The sequence below is a fragment of the Rhinatrema bivittatum genome, chromosome 5 (genome assembly GCF_901001135.1).
Source record: "Rhinatrema bivittatum chromosome 5, aRhiBiv1.1, whole genome shotgun sequence".
Taxonomy (NCBI): Eukaryota; Metazoa; Chordata; class Amphibia; order Gymnophiona; family Rhinatrematidae; genus Rhinatrema; species Rhinatrema bivittatum.
This window is the reverse complement of record NC_042619.1, coordinates 11,546,114-11,563,245: the sequence shown is the minus strand read 5'-3', so window position 1 is coordinate 11,563,245 and position 17,132 is coordinate 11,546,114. Positions and strand designations below refer to the sequence as shown.

Genomic DNA, 17,132 nt, shown 5'->3' with positions numbered 1-17,132 from the left:
CTTGTAGGTAGAACCCAAGAGACGCAGAGCCAGCCCAAGGAGCGGGGTAGGCGAGGGGAGTGAGTACCCAAAGCGTGCACTGGACCCCGACGAGCGGGTACCAGACAGGGTCCAGGTCCATGGCACAGGCGTGCCTCAGGAACATGTAGGCAGTAGTCGAAGACATACGGAACTTGTTGCCAGGTCGGCTAGCTGAGGGCAAAGGTGGAGTTTAAGTACACCGGCCTGATGATGTTATCAACCGGAGATGCCCCTGAGGTTCCCGCTGATGAGGCTTCATAGGAGGGCCCGGTGGCACGCACACACGCCTAAGGAGGCCCGAAGACAAGGAAGATGGCAGCGGCGTCCAGGCCACCATGAGGAGTCCTGGGGAATGTGGCGGTGAAAGCTGGCTCGAGCCGTGGTCAGCCCCAGGGAAGTCAGGAGAGCAGTGTAGGAAGTAAGTACACGCGGTCGCAGCCGTCTGCGACCGACGGGCATAACACATTGTCAAGCAACTCCCTCTACCCGCGGACGACACCGCAGCTCTGCACGGCTGGTGCAAAGACCCATCGAGGTCAGGAGCCCTCCCCGCGGCCTCCACCTACTCACTGCGAGCTTCAACCAGGCATGCAAGGCCAGCCCTCCCGCCTCGCGAGAAACCGCCTACCGCTGACACCACCGCCGACACCACTTTCGGCCCCCTTCCGGCCTAAAGGCAAGGCCCCGACCGTGAGCGACCCTCTTCTCTGCTGGACATCGCCCTCGTTGGACTCCCTTCACCCGCAGATGACACCGGAGCTCCGTGCGGCCGGCGCAAAGACCCATCGGGGTCAGGAGCCCTCCCCGCAGCCTCCACCTACTCACCGCAAGCTCCAACCAGGCAAGCAAGGCAGGCCCTCCCACCTCACGAGGACCGCCCAACCCTGACACCACCGCCGACGCCGCTTCCGGACCCCCTCCAGCCTAAAGGCAAGGCCCCGACCGCGGGCGCCGTGCGACCAAGGAGCCTGCTCCTTGGTGCGCCCTTTAGTGCACCCTTTGAGCACCCTTCCATCCTGCCGCACTGCCAGATGACAGGGCCTAACCATTGTCTGATCATTCTCCGTGCCCCATGGTCTTCCATCCTCTCCGTGAGTCCAAGTGCCTGCAAAAGGTAATTTGATGGTAAGCGCTCATATTCAGCGACAAGACTTCACGCCTCTGGTGACATTTAATCATTCATCTTGCCATTAGTGTATGTATCTCTTTAATCCTGTTCTTGACTTCATATTACCTGTGACCTACATCTGATACCGCTGTGACTGCTATAACTGCTAACTTACCATTGTTACCATTATTGCATTACGCCTATATACTCTTTGTGATTGCTCATTTATATTGCCTATTTCCTCCTGCCACCCGCCCCTTGCCTATTTCACCGCCCTTACCTCCTCAGCCTCCACAATGGCCTGCAATTCTAGCCTCCCATCCCATGCATCCATCATCCATTCCGCAGAGCACATCACACCACCCTATTCAGCCTGATCACCCAGCGCAAATCCCTCCTCCTCCCCATCCTCATTTTCCCACTCACTCAGTTCCTAGGACTCACTACCCTATCCATCATGCTTCTAAATGCACAGTCCCTATCTAAGAAAACTGTAATACTGACTGACTTACTAGTCGACTGCAAGCCAGAAATCTGCGCATTCACAGAAACCTGGATCAAAGATTCAGATATTGTCCTTCTCAATCAGCTTCCCACTGACACCTACGACATTTTCTCCATCCTGAGACCCAAGAAATGAGGCGGTGGTCTCCTTTTAGCTATCAAAAAGCACATGAACTTCAAACCTGTAAAAATCGACACCCCACACAAACTAGGGATTGGGCTGTACAAATCCCAGCAACTCCAGATCTGCCTAGTTTTATGCCCCCCCCCCCCCCCCCGAGCACTCTAGAACATAACCCTTCCCCCCATATCAAATTCATTTCCAATAACATTAACAGTGATGCCCCTGCCATTATCCAGGGGGATTTCAACCTCCATGTAGATGCCACCCCCCGCTCCTCGTCCTGTGAAGCCTTCCTCAGCTCACTCGATGCCATCGGCTTTACCCAAATTATCTCATCCCCTACCCATAAAGCAGGGCACACCCTTGACCTCCTCTTCATTAACTCCAGTATTCACTTCTCCACCAAGCCCTCCTGTACCCCTGTCCCATGGTCTGACCATGCCATTATCAAATCCTCCCTCTCCATAAAGACACCCAAATCTTGTGACCCCCCCCCCCCCAGCACCTCTATTGTCTACAGGAAATCTTGCCCTAGTGAGGACCTCACCTCAGCCTTTGCCAGATTTTCGATAAAACTCGACTGCTCAACCCCTAACACAGCCCTAGAATCTTGGAGCAACATCACCTTAGATATCACAAACAAACTGTGCCCCATCACCACACGTGAAATTAAACCATCTGCAAAAAAGCAAAACCCATGGTACTCCTCAGACCTTAAACAAATGAAAAATGAGCTCAGGCAAAAAGAATGAACATGGCAAAAAGATCCTTCCCATCAAAAAGCGTCCACATTGAAATCCTCACTACATCTCTACAGGCTAGCTACCCTCAAAGCTAAACGCGACTTCTATGCCCTAAGAATCCATGACTACAAATATAACCCTAAAGCCCTCTTCACCTATGTGTCTACTCCTACCAAGCACACATCCCCCCCATCCCCAACAGCAAAGCCAGCAGTAAATGTGAAGAACTGGTGCGCTACTTTCACAACAAAATTACAAACATTCTCCTCAGATTTTCCCCGATACCCTATTCGCTCCCTGTTACCACATGCGCTGCCCCATCCTCGGCCTCCTTTAATGACCTTGACCTTGTCTCATCCACAGAAATCACATCAATCCTTAAAAAGATGAAACCTGCAATATACCCCTCAGATACCATACCTACCAAAGCCCTCCTCACTATACCTGACACCATCTCTAAACCCATTGCTGATATTATCAATTGCTCCCTCTCCTCAGGCATTGTCCCCGACTCACTCAAGCATGCCGTGGTCAAACCACTGCTCAAAAAACCCTCACTTGACCCCAAGGGCCCTGCCAATTTTCGTCCCATCTCCAACCTCCCATTCATCTCAAAAGTCATGGAGAAGGTCGTCAACTCGCAACTAACAGAATTCCTTGAAACCATCAACCTACTCCATCCCTCCCAATTCGGCTTCTGCAAATATCTCAACACCGAGACCCTCTTGCTTTCCTTGACCGACCACCTACTCAGGGGAATGGATCAAGGTCACAGCTACATTCTTGCTCTGCTGGACATTTCGGCAGCATTCGATACTATAAATCACAACCACCTTCTTTCCCGCCTAACCAACATTGGCCTCTCCGGCACAGCCCTCAAGTGGTTCTCATCCTACCTCAACAATAGGCGATACACTGTGAAAATAGGCAATGCTGAGTCCACCTATTACGCACTCTCCCAAGGAGTCCCTCAAGGCTCCTCCCTTTCCTCTACCCTCTTTAATATCTACCTCACCTCTCTGTGCAAACTCTTATCTGAACTCGGCCTCAAATTCTTTCTCTACGCTGATGACGTGCAAATCATCATACCCATTCAAGGCTCTCTATCCAACGTCCTTGAATCCTGGAAAAACTGTCTTGCCACCATCAATACCTTACTTACCAATCTCCATCTGGCCCTAAACACATCCAAAACTGAACTGCTCCTCATCTCCCAATATCTCCCTACTAATCCCTCACTCACAAATGACCCCGCCTACAAGAGTCTTCACACGCAGCCTTGCGCAAGGAACCTGGGGGTTCAAATTGAGCAGCAACTGAACTTCAAAAAACATATCAATGCCATTCTCAAAGAGGGTTTCTACAAACTTAATGTCTTAAAAAACCTGAAACCACTACTTCATGCCAGTGACTTCTAGGGATGTGCAGAGCAAAATTTTATGTTCATATTTTTTATGTCCGAAAGGGGGTCCCACTTGCGGCCAATATGGACATAAAAAAAATCCAATGAGTTGGGTATATGTACATATGTGCAAAAAAAAAATTTAAACCCCCTCACCCTCCTTAATCCCCCCCCCAGACTTACCACAACTCCCTGGTGATCGAGCGAGGAGTGAGGACGTCATTTCTGCAATCCTTGGCGAGAAGCATGTGACGTCGGTGGCACGTCGAGTGACGCGGCGTCACGTGATTCCCGGCTCGTTCGCGCCGGACGGCTCGTTCGGCCCAAAAAGAACTTTTGGCCAGCTTGGGGGGGCCTCCTGACCCCCCCAAGCTGGCCAAAAGTTCTTTTTGGGCCGAACGAGCCGTCCGGCGCGAACGAGCCGGGAATCACGTGACGCCGACGTCACGTGATTCCCGGCAAGTTCGCGCCGGACGGCTCGTTCGGCCCAAAAAGAACTTTTGGCCAGCTTGGGGGGGCCTCCTGACCCCCTCAAGCTGGCCAAAAGTTCTTTTTGGGCCGAACGAGCCGTCCGGCGCGAACTCGCCGGGAATCACGTGACGTCGCGTCTGAGTGACGCGGCGCCACGTGATTCCCGGCGAGTTCGCGCCGGACGGCTCGTTCGGCCCAAAAAGAACTTTTGGCCAGCTTGGGGGGGTCAGGAGGCCCCCCCAAGCTGGCCAAAAGTTCTTTTTGGGCCGAACGAGCCGTCCGGCGCGAACAAGCCGGGAATCACGTGACGCCGGCGTCACTCGACGTGCCGCCGACGTCACATGCTTCTCGCCAAGGATTGCAGAAATGGCGTCCTCACTCCTCGCTCCATCACCAGGGAGTTGTGGTAAGTCGGGGGGGGGGATTAAGGAGGGTGAGGGGGTTTATATTTTTATTTTGGCTCAACAATCGCGATTTCCCACATATCGAACATATCTATGTTCGATATGTGGGAAATCCGATCGTTTATGTCGAATCAATTTTTTAAGTAAAAAAAAAATATGAGTTGCGTTTTACTAATGCGGTCAATCCGAATGCACACCCCTAGTGACTTCCATACGGTTATCCAGGCTACACTTGCATCCAAGATAGATTACTGTAATTCCCTCTTTCTTGGCTTACCCTACTCCTCCATAAAACCCCTCCAAATGCTGCAGAACGCTGTAGCCAGAACCCTATCCAATGCTCACAAATATGACCATATCTCCCCGATCCTTAAGGACCTGCATTGGCTCCCCATTCCATCCCGTATCCTCTATAAATCCCTGACCATTATCCATAAAGCCATATATACACACAATTCCAATTGGCTTGTCGACCCCTCCGCCTCACATGCCCGAATCAACCCACGAGGACCACAAACAAAGGGTCCCTCCATGTGCCCTCCCTAAAGAAAGCACACCTCATATCTACGAGGGATCAGGCACTCTCCATTGCTGGACCCATGCACTGGAACTCACGCCCAACCCACCTCAGACTAGAACCATGCATTATAAAATTCAGAGCCCAACTTAAGACTTGGCTTTTCAAACAAGCCTTTCCCCAAAATCCTTGACGACCCCTGAACTGTCATGTTATATTGTTCTGAATTGACTCTGATTTTGTCCTCAAGGCTCTCTAGTTTACCTGTTGATTTGTTCCTATGCTTTCTTTGCTTTCCTTTGGTTCACTGTACCACCTCCACTCTCCCCTGTTTTCTGTAATTTCCTTCCTATAGTTCGATGTAAACCGATGTGATGTTTCGACTAATACCGGTATAGAAGACTCTTTAAATAAATAAATAAATAAATAAATAAATAAATAACCAAGACGGCCTTACCATCATTAAAACTGTGCTGAATGAAGACCGTACTTTTATCCAGCCCATTCAATCACTCACCAATGACTCGTTTAGAGAGCTGGACAACAGCATGAGTAACTTAATGAAAGGACAGATTCCAACCTATTTAGTGTCTCCAGATGTCATTACAGATGCTTTTGCTAAAATTACCCAGAACAACATCGCGCCTATCCAGGTCCAGATTGCTTATCATATGGGTAATGATATACCTCTATATGTGAACATAGAGAATGAAGAGGTTGTGTATGTTTCAAATTTGCTTTTCATTTTACCTGAGAATGTTTGCCAATTGAAACAAGTAATTAATGTAGGTACATAGACAAACAATGTATATCTGTGAGTAGTAGGGATGTGCAGAAGGACACCATACTGTGCATTCGGGATTTGTATTCGTCGGGGGGCAGATACGTTGCATTCGGCAAGGGAGTCCCCTGATACATACATGTGTTAATTCATATTTGTTTCCCAGCTAAAATTGAATTAAGTACAACCCCCCACCCTCCTGACCCCCCCAAGACTTACCAAAACTCCCTGGTAGTCCACCGGGGGGTCCGGGAGCCATCTCCTGCACTCACACCCTCAGCTGCCGGTATTCAAAATGGCACCAATAGCCTTTGACCTACTATGTCACAGGGGCTACCGGTGCCATTGGTCAGCCCCTGTCACATGGAAAAGTTCCAAACAAGGGGTGGGGTATGGGCATGGTCTGGGTAAGGTTTGGGCGTTCCTGGATTTCAGCTTCAAATTTGTGCATAAGTACTTACATGAACAAGCGTGCACCGGGGGTCCCATGCCACATAAATTTACTTCTGCTATGGATGGCATGTAAATCTAGGCATGCCAGAAAGATTTTAAAGGTCGGAGCAACTAGGGGAAAAGGTAAGTGAATAATCTAGGGGGATTTGAAAGTCCTATCGCTTTCCTGGGCAAACTGGGAATGAGCAGGGAAAACTGGTAATTGTGTCGACTAATGCAGCTAAATTTAGCTAGATAAGTATTTAAATATGTCGGTTTAGCTATTTAGATGGACAACTCTTTAGTTATCCATCTAAATGGCTTTTGAATATTGAACTCGTAGCTTTTATTTGTGTTGATTTCTTTTATAAACAAATCACAATTCTCTAGGAGTTTCATCTTTGAACTTCTTCCATCTCATTATACAGAGTACTTTTTTCCGAATCTGCTTTGTCCTTACGCCGTACACAAAAGGGTTCAGCATAGGTGGACAGAACAAGTAAACATTGGCCAGGATAGGTTGAATGTATTTAGGAGCATTCTTGGCAAACCTGAGCATTAAAAAAGAAAAAAGTGCTGGACTATAAGAGAGTAAAATGACACACACATGGGAGCCACAGGTACTAAATGCTTTGAGCCTCTTTCCTGTTGATGGAAGGTTCAGAATAGTCTTGAGAATCATGATGTATGACAAGGTGATCAAGATCACATCTAACCCTAAAACTAAAGTGACAACTGTCAGGCCATATGCACTAGTGACAGTTAAATCTGAACAAGAGAGCTGTGCAACTGCCATGAACTCACAGTAGGAGTGAGGAATCACATTTGTTTTGCAGTATGACAACCTATTCAGCAGGAATGGATGAGGCATCAGAATCCCTATAGGTCTCAGTGCTATAACCACTCCTATTTTGGCTATTCTTGAATTGGTAAGGATGGTTGTATACCTTAATGGATGGCATATAGCAATATATCTGTCAATTGCCATGGCTGATAGGATACCTGATTCAAAGCCTGAGAAGGTGTGAACAAAATACATTTGAGCTAGGCATGCATTGAAAGTAATTTCTTGGGCATTGAACCAATAGATTCCGAGCATTGTAGGTATTGAAGACGTAGGTACGATGATATCATTCATGGCTAACAAGGACAGGAATATGTACATGGGTGTGTGTAGGCTGGACTCTGTTCTTATAATAAAGAGGAGGGTGATGTTTCCCAACAAGGAGAGAATGTACACTGTGCAGAAAGGAATGGCGAGCCAAAACTGGGAAGAATCCAGCCCTGGGATGCCACTGAGGATGAACGTTGCAGGATGGGAGATGGTGGTGTTAGATGTTGACATGGTGATTAGCAGATTAGAAGTCCTGTTTGGCTGCCTGGGATGTCCTATAAGAAAACCAAAAGAAATAATGACTACCACTGTGAAAAACAAAGGAATTGGAGAGAATTGCTAGAATTGCGTAATATTTATATTAGGTCAACACTATGACATCATTGTATTGCCTTTGGTGACTGTTCTGTGACTTCATGGCAATATTTGTTCTGTTTATTTGCTGCATGTTTACTCTGAGTTACCATGAATTGTAATAAGGGTATGGTCACTTCATAAATGACTTCATCCCGGATTTGTAATAATGGTTGATTTGAGATTTGCATTTTTTGAAATCTCACTTGTCTGTCCTGAGCAATTTTATTCCTGCTACAGCCACCTTTGTGTGTAAATAATACAATCTTCAGTATCAACTTACTTTTAAACATAGGAACATTGTTTTATCCAATTTGACCACATTCTAAACTTGCAAATTGATGAGTGATTTCCCCTCTCACAATGTCTAGGACTCAGGGTTGTTACAATAATAAAAATAAGTCATTACTACCATGTTTAGTAACATATTATGTTCTCTGTGCTGTAAATTGCATGGAATACCTTTCATTTCGGTTTACTACTATGATCTGTTTTAAAGTGACTGACTGTTCATGAAAAGTAGAATAGAAAGTTAATTTAGACAATATCCATCCCATTTAATTCTTTAAATGGGGACACTGATTTGACTTTGTCACAGATTTAAAATACAGCCTTCCCCCAACTGCAGCTACACCACTGTGATGGAGGAAACCACTCAATACCATGGCTTAGTCCCAAATTAGTCTGGCAAACCCTGATGCAACAATTAGACACAATGCGGGAAAATAAAGAAATAAATACCAGGTTCTGGTGTCTGGTACTGTGTAATGAAAAATAACCATATGTATAGTTATTATTCACATCTTACTGCAGTATCATTTTTGCTTTAAGAGATGTGTGATCTAAATAATAATTACTTTTTCATTTTGTGTGATCAAGCTCTTTAATGTGTCTTCATCAATCATATCTCAAATGACCATCGCTCCCCTGGCAGAAGAGCAGTGGTTAAATGCAGATGAACCCACGTTAAATTCTCCGGCCCCTGAAGCAGAAAATATTTGAAAACAAAAACCACTAAAATGGGTGATTACTGCTGGATACGACTGATGAGATAAGTTCGACATCTTTTGAAGAAATGAAGTTATAAGTCACTTTCTCATCAGGACACCAGAACTTGTATTTATTTATTTATATTCCTGTATTGTGTCTTTTGTTTAAGGTATGGAGAATCTATCTTTGAGGCATTGTTTCTTTACAGTAAAACCCTGATGTAGCCCTGACCTGGGCTCTCCTTAATGTGAGCAGGGCTCACTCTCCTAAAACTCTGGTATAGGTTCTACCCTGAAGCTATAGTTTATTTAATATACCACACTTCCATGTTCCCAATCATCAGAGTGGTTTACAAACAATAAAAAGACAACAATCAATCACATGCTTAAATTAACCAAGCATAAAATGCACTAAAATAAAAACATATTAAACTTTTATAAAAAAATAAATAGATATCTACAAAACAAATAAAAATTATACAAAATTGTAAGAATCAAAATATAGCTAAGCATCATTCATAATACATATGAAAGATATATTGTCCAGGAGATAATATCAATTGATCATCGTTAAATGCTTGCTTGAATAACTAAGCCTTCAGCTGCCCAAAAATAAAGTAAAATATTCCATAAACATGCACTGTATATACAAATGCTGACTTTTGAGGTTTTATTCCAAATTAAATTAGCTTAAAGATGGAATTATTAGTAATTCCTGTTCAATAGATCTCAACACCCAAAATGTTTTATAAAGAACAAGTAAGATGTTCTTAAGTTTTTAAGATGGTAAGATAATGAGTGTGTGCAGTATGCAAAACTCTGTAAACTAAACATACAATTTGAAACTTGATTCTGTAGGTTATTGTTCCTATAAACTTAATCCTAAATGTTCAGAACCAGCAAAATTATAACATATCAGTGACCACATGAACCTTCACTTTTATCTTTTATATATGAAGTGTGAACAAGATTGGGTAGGTGGAGCTTGATGGAAAGAACATATGTATATACCTTAAAAATATATGCAATCTTTGAAAATATATGCATTCCTCAGAGTTGAGCATTCTGAATAATGTTGCCCCAGTGAGTCACATGATCGCTCACTTTCCAACTTAGAGGACCTCTCTCAAACTATAAAATTCTGAAGAATTTCTTGGGCCACTCACTAGCATTTCAACCATTAGAAATCAACCACTTATTTATTTCTGTTTTTTCCTGTGTAGACAAGAAGGAGTCCTCTTAAGGACCTCTGTCCACGTGAGCAGTTGTTATGATATACTTACAAAGAGCAAGACTGAATGTCTTTCTCTTTCTGTAGATAATATGACTGGTTAATCAAAAACACCTCTGAAACTGGAGGTCTGTGATCACTGTGGATTGCCATTTAGGTGGTAGAATCTAAGATTTCTGAGTAGGTATGCATATCAGCCAACTTAGTAGGAAACCAACCAAACCCTGTATTCCTGATTCAAGAAACCATGACAATATGAGCTTCAGAGAGAAGATAATTCAGTCAGCCAATATCAGCCAGGTCCATGTTGCAGATATAAGACCTAATACCAGCCATGTCAGTCCAGTAGGGATGGGCATTCAAGAGAAAAGAAATGGAAATAGGAGACCACATTTCCTATTTTGTTTCATGCCATTTTCAAAATGGAATGAGATACATTCCAATGAAATTTCGTGGACTCTCATTTTATTTTGAAAACCGATAAAAACAAAAGCAAGTTGCTGGTCAGGCCTAGGCCTAGATCTGAAGCCGGGGCCTCACATAGGGGCAGATTTTTAAAAAATACGCGAGAGTACTTTTGTTCGCGCACCAGGCGCGAAGAAAAGTACGCTGGATTTTATAAGATATATATCTTATAAAATCCGGGGTCGGCGCGCGCAAGGGGGCGCACATTTGTGCAACCTCCGCGCGCCGAGCCCAGGGCGAGCTGCATGTTCCCTCTGAGGCCGCTCCGAAATCGGGAACTTTTCTTCGCCCACCCCCCACCTTCCCCTACCTAACCCACCCCCCCGGCCCTATCTAAACCCCCCCCTTACCTTTGTCGGCAAAGTTACGCCTGCTGAAAGCAGGCGTAACTTTGCACGCGTCGCCGGCAGCCCTGCTCTGTCCTCCGGTCCCGGGGGCTGGTCCGGAGGCGTCGACCACGCCCCTGGGCCGGCGCCACGCCCCCGGGCCCGCCCCCGAAATGCCGGGGCACGCCCCCGAAATGCTGCGTCGTTTCGGGAACGCCCCGGACACGCCCCCTCCCTCCCCTTTTCGAAATCCCCGGGACTTACGCGCGTCCCGGGGCTTTATGCGCGCCGGCGGCCTATGCAAAATAAGCACGCGGGCCTTTTAAAATCCGCCCCTTAGTGAATAGGTGGAGAACTAAAGCCGGGGTCCCAGCCTTAATTCATGTGCTACTCTGGTGCCTCGGCCTAGGCCTAGGTCTAGGCACGAGGCTGAGGCCTGACAAAAGGACCGAAGGCCTATGTCTAGTGTGACCAAGACCCAAGCAAAGGCCCAAGCCAAGGCCCAGGAAATGTCCCAGATCCCAGCTGATCTTCCACTTACCAAATCCAAAGCTGCATCCTGGCACTGTCCTGATGACTGAGCCTTGATCCAGACCCAGACCTGATTGCAGGGCCCAGCCCCTATGCCTGGGCCTCAGCCTAGACCAGGGCCAAGTCCCAGCCTCTGGCCTGACACTAGGGTCTGGCTCTGAGACAGGGTCCCAACGCCAGGGCCTTGGTCCAGATCTGGGCCCAAGAACAGAGCTTCGGCCTATGATCAAGTTCAAGACCAGTGTGCAGGCCTCAGAGGTCCTCTTCATGGGTCTTCTTTCTTCTAAATTCATATATCAAATGGCAGAAAGGCTAAAGATGTTAGGGCTGTTCAGTTTGGTGAAGAGACGACTGAGGGGGGGGGGGGGGGGGAATATGATAGAAGTCTACAAAATCATGAAAGGATTTGAACAAGTTAGTGTAAATCGGTTATTTACTCTCTCAGATAATAGAAGGACCAGGGGGGCACTCCATGAAGTTAGCAAGTAGCTCATTTAAAACAAATCGAAGAAAATTGTTTTTCACTCAGTGCATAGTTAAGCTCTGAAATTTATTGCCAGAGGATGTGGTTAAAGCAGTTAGTGTAATAGGGTTTCTTGAAGAACTGGATTTAAAAACAAGAAAGCTCCTCCAAGTCCATCAGGCAATCTATAAGAAACATTGTATGCCAAGATTTTACATTCCTGGAGCTGAAGGCTGAATATGTCTTATTAAAATTGATTATAAACATAGAGCTATGATAAATGATAACAGGCCTTCAGGCAAACTTAATGGCATCAACATATCCAAGTGCTCATATAGTGCTGAAGCATGAAAGCAAGTAAGCATCATCAGTCTCAGTCCTTGAACTTGGAAAATCGTTCCAGCAAATGGAGGGAAAAACTGAAATTCCATCAGCAGATGAAGGGATTATTCTGAGGATCTGAAGGAGAAAGCAAAGATCCTTTAGTACCAAGAGATGCAATCAAAGACCAGGCAAATGCGGCAGAAAGATACAGAAATAGTCCCAATCATATTGGGTACCACTGGTCTGATTACACCTTGATATGTTGTTTATAAAGATGCCACCCTATGAACTCTAGAAGAAGGCTCCCTTTGGCACAATGTGAGTACTAAAAAGGGCATTAGCAGTAAATTTGAGAGAACGAGATCATTCATAACAAAGCTTGGCTTATGAATGAGGCTCTTTCCTGTCAAAGTACACAACAAACCTATTTAGCCTTGAGTATGTGTTATTTATTTATTTATTATTTGTATGTTTTTATATACCGAAGTTTAGCGAAAGGCCTTCACTCCGGTTTACAGTTATAACAACGTTGTACATAGAATCAGTGGTTTACATTCGTAACTTTGGGAGGTGGCAATGCCTACCTTCAAGCGAACAATTAGACAACATAGGTTTATATGAACAGGTTGCAGACTACAAGGTAACTGTGGTGGGTTAGAATTAAGAAAAATAAGAGCCAATGAATACAACAGGAAAGAATAAATGAAGCAAGAGAAAATAACTAAAACAGGATAAAGTATGAACTGACCTACTAATAACAGTTTCAACTGGGTATGGTGCTAGGTAAACGTTTGGGAGGTGTTAGTGCGTAATAAAGTATTTAGCGGTGCATGAGATAGAATTTGTTGGACCACTAGATGACCTGGGTCAAAGGGGCACCGAAGGCGTATAAGGCCATTGTAGAAAAACTTTGAATTCTTTGTGCTGTTTACTGTGGAGTGGAGGATGTTGGTGACCATACTGAGGCAATATGATATTCTCTGTTTTATTCTCCAGGACTCTATCCCTTGGGATGTTCTTGCCACCGTTGGTGGCTGCTTTTGTATCGCTCATGGTATTTTGGGTTTTTTTTATGCCACTCTTGTTCTTCTGTCAATGCCTCGGTATTTTTTTTCTGTGGCTTTGCTGCTTTGTTCCCCCTGGTGCTTCAGGATGTTCCCACCTCTACTTATGCCACTTTGCCCATTTCGTGCAGCCTTTTGGGTTCATACCACTGGTATGAGTGCCCTTTTTGGGTGCCTTGGGGTGTTCTTGGCAGTCTTGCTGCTGCTTTGCTCCCCTTATGATGTTTGGAAAACTCCTGCCACTGCTGTTAAGGTTTTCCCCCTTTGCGGTGCTTTGGGATATTCCTACCACGTTTGGTGCCACTTTGACCACAGTCTTGGCACCTTGGAGCTCTCTTCCTCCATTCTGATGTTCTCCACCCACATGCGTCATTAGAAAAGATTAGGAAATACCAGTTTCGAAGCTAAAAATAGGCTGCACTGCTTCCCCCATTGACTTTAATGGAAAATAAATGAAACAAGAGAAATAAATATAAGATTTTTTTTTTTTTTCGTTTGACACAAATGAAACAAGTGGATGTGACCTATCAAATGAATGAACAAACTGGAATGAATTTTTCCTCTGCACATCCCTATAATGTGAATCTTGAAGAGGAGCTAGAAAAGATTGAAAAAGTAAAATAGTAGCAAATCAGCAGTACAACCCCACTCTTCTGAAGGAGCTCCGATAAAAACAAATACAGATTGTTACTGATCTGTAAACGTACCATTCAAACCTGCCTTTGAACCTGAGGACTGGAGGGTGGTTAATGTTAATACCACAAGCACTGGGAAACTCCCGTGGAGTAGTAGAAATTGTGTAGCCGAGTGGTTGGGCAGAGTAAATATGCCGAACGTTACTATGAATAAGATTGGCATTAGAGCTAATGGAGCCGTGAAACAGACATTCTGATAGTTTAAAGATTCTCCCTAGTATTGTTGCTTTAAGTCACAACTGCGGAAAACAAATATCTCATTGCTATGAAGTGCACCAGACCCCGGTAAAGATTCTCAGCACATGAAGTCCATCTTTATAAATTCATTTGTGAAAGATCCGATTGCTTACCAGAGCAGCCTGTACACCAGAAGGAGAGAGTGCAGTTATCCAGATGTTGCAGGAGTGATGTTCTCTACCTCATTGTTGACTCACAAATTTTCAATCTAGGGACCCGGGACCTGAACCACTGCTCTTTATATTTCTTCCTTCCAAATCCCAGCAGTTTCATAACCAACTGGGAGTTTCTGCTGCTAAGGAGGATTGGGCACCTGTAATTACATGACAGTCTGTGCATGTATCACCAGAGAAATGCATTAAAAGATAAACAGGGAGGGAATGACACATTACAGAGGAGACATTTACAAGGTTGCTGGTGAGGCTTTGGAGACAGCCCAGTCATTGCTCAATAGCAACTCCCAGCGGCCAGACTCAGTGCATGGACTATTAGGGATGTGCAACTTTGTTAAACAAATGCACAGAATTCAAACAGAAAAGAGACCTTTTGGAGCAAAAGCAAACATAATATAAATGTACCCAGTAAATGATTTTAAAACCACAATCAGTTAATACCTGTTGGCCCAATTTTAAATGCCCAGCGTGCATAAAAAACGAGGCTTACGTGCGTGCCAGGCCTTGTGCGTGCCACAAACATTTTAAAAGGGGCCCGGCCACACGTGAAACCCTCGTTACGTGCAGAAGAGCCGGGCTGGAGAAAAGGGGAGGTCTGGGGGGCAGTCCAGGACTTGGGGCGGGGTGAAGCTGGAGACGGCCGGTACAGCGGCCATTTGCTGCTGCTGTGCTGGGGGATTGCACGCCGGCAAGATGCAGGCGCACGCAACTTACACATAGGGGTAGATTTTCAAACTATGCGAATAGGCCTACTTTTGCTGGCGCATCAGGCGCAAGCAAAAGTACGCTGGATTTTAGTGGATACGCGCGGAGCCGCGCATATCCACTAAAATCCTGGATCGGCACGCGCAAGGCTATCAATTCTGTATAGCCGGCGCGCGCCGAGCCGCGCAGCCTACCCCCATTCCCTCCCCTCACCTTCCCCTCTCTTCCCCTACCTAACCCACCCACCCGGCCCTGTCTAAGCCCCCCCCTTACCTTTGTCGGGGGATTTACGCCTCCCTCTGGGAGGCGTAAATCCCCGCGCGTCAGCGGGCCTCCTGCGCGCCGGGACGCGACCTGGGGGCGGGTCCGGAGGGCACGGCCACGCCCCCGGGCCGCCCCGGGCCGTAACCACGCCTCCGGGTCCGCCTCTGAAACGCTCCCGGCACGCCCCCTAAACGCCGCGCGGTTCGGGCCCGCCCCGACACGCCCCCGACACGCCCCCCTCGGAGAACCCCGGGACTTACGCGAGTCCCGGGGTCTGCGCGCGCCGGTAGGCCTATGTAAAATAGGCTCACCGGCGCGCAGGGCCCTGCTCGCCTAAATCCGCCCGGATTTGGGCGGATTTAGGCGAGCAGGGCTCTTAAAATCCGCCCCATAACTTCTAAAACACGAAAAAAAAGTAAGGCCTTCTAAGGAGTCAGGGAGGAGAGGGGAAGAGGGAGGGGGCAGGTAGGGGGGGTAGGAAAATTCCCTCCCAGTCCGCTTCTTAATTGGAGCAGACTGGGAGAGAACAGGGGGGTTCGATCCCGTTGCCGGCGCACGCATGTTATAAAATTGTGGGTCCATGTGCACGCACTGGGTAGGGCGCATTTTATTTTTTTTAAATCTACCCCTGTATGTAACAAAAATAATTTTGAAAATATTTTTAAAAATAGAAAGGAAAAAAACTTCAGATGCCACAAATCTCCAGCTAAAAAAGCTTTCCAGATGGCACAACAAGCCAAGAAGGATTTTAAAGTGAACACTAAATGCACCATCATTAGTCAAAAAAACCTTCACTTTTTCTCTTATTTTCTAATTTTTCAAAGTGAATGAGTGACCACAAAAGCAAAGTCTGAATGACCCAATCACAAAAATTGTGTTAAGAGCAAAAATGTCAACTAACTTGGCAATGAGTCTTCAATTCTTATTTTCCCAGTTGTTTGTTCCTTATTCCAATGTTCTCAGCTTTTCGCCTACTGGCTGTGTCAGGGAAATCTATTCTGCTTGTATGATAAAGCCATGGCTAAGTCTGTGTATACTCAATGTCCATCTTTTTTTACTACAGAGATAATAAACCACAAGAAAACATTTCATCACTTGTGGTAAAATGTCAGAGGTGTGCTGTATTTTCCAAAACTACAACAACTTACAGATAGCGCACACACCTATCTTAAATGTAACGCAAAGGCCATCAGCGACAGCTACTCTCTCAGCTTTTCCAAAAGAAAACTGAAGTTTTATTTAAAAGTCAGGCCTCAGAGAATAACACGAGCTTCTCACTGGCTGGGTAGAAAATGCTGACCAATCCTTGGCTGACCAATGATACTCAGTCAGCATTTCTGAAGAGGGGATGCAACCCTTACATTTTTAGTTGGTGAATCATTCACTGATCTGGAATTAAATCTCCTTCTAAGTTACCTGTGAATACTGAGACATACTTCAGTGAAGATCCACCTGAGTGTTGCAGAACACTGTCCAAAGGCCTTATCGACTTACGGTTTATTTGGCCTTGTGATGATCAGGCTTCCAAGGTTCAAGTGAAAAAACAATTGTCTCCTTTTGTTAAAGGAGCTTAACAGAAGTGAGACAGATGAGATCCAGACTGAAGAAGTGTGAACTGCTGACACAGTTCACTCTCACTCCATATCGGAGGAAATAGAAGAGGAGGTAGAGATAGTTCCAAAAGAACCCT

General features: G+C 45.7%; 1 protein-coding gene across 1 annotated transcript; it reads right to left on the bottom strand.

Annotated features, from left to right (window-relative positions):
• Positions 1–6,883: 6,883 nt before the first annotated feature.
• Positions 6,884–7,858, bottom strand: LOC115091687 (olfactory receptor 52E4-like). Its single transcript, XM_029601848.1, has one exon. It carries the CDS (start codon positions 7,850–7,852, stop codon positions 6,884–6,886), a length of 969 nt encoding a protein of 322 aa, XP_029457708.1. The 5' UTR covers positions 7,853–7,858.
• Between the last annotated feature and the right edge of the window lie 9,274 nt (positions 7,859–17,132).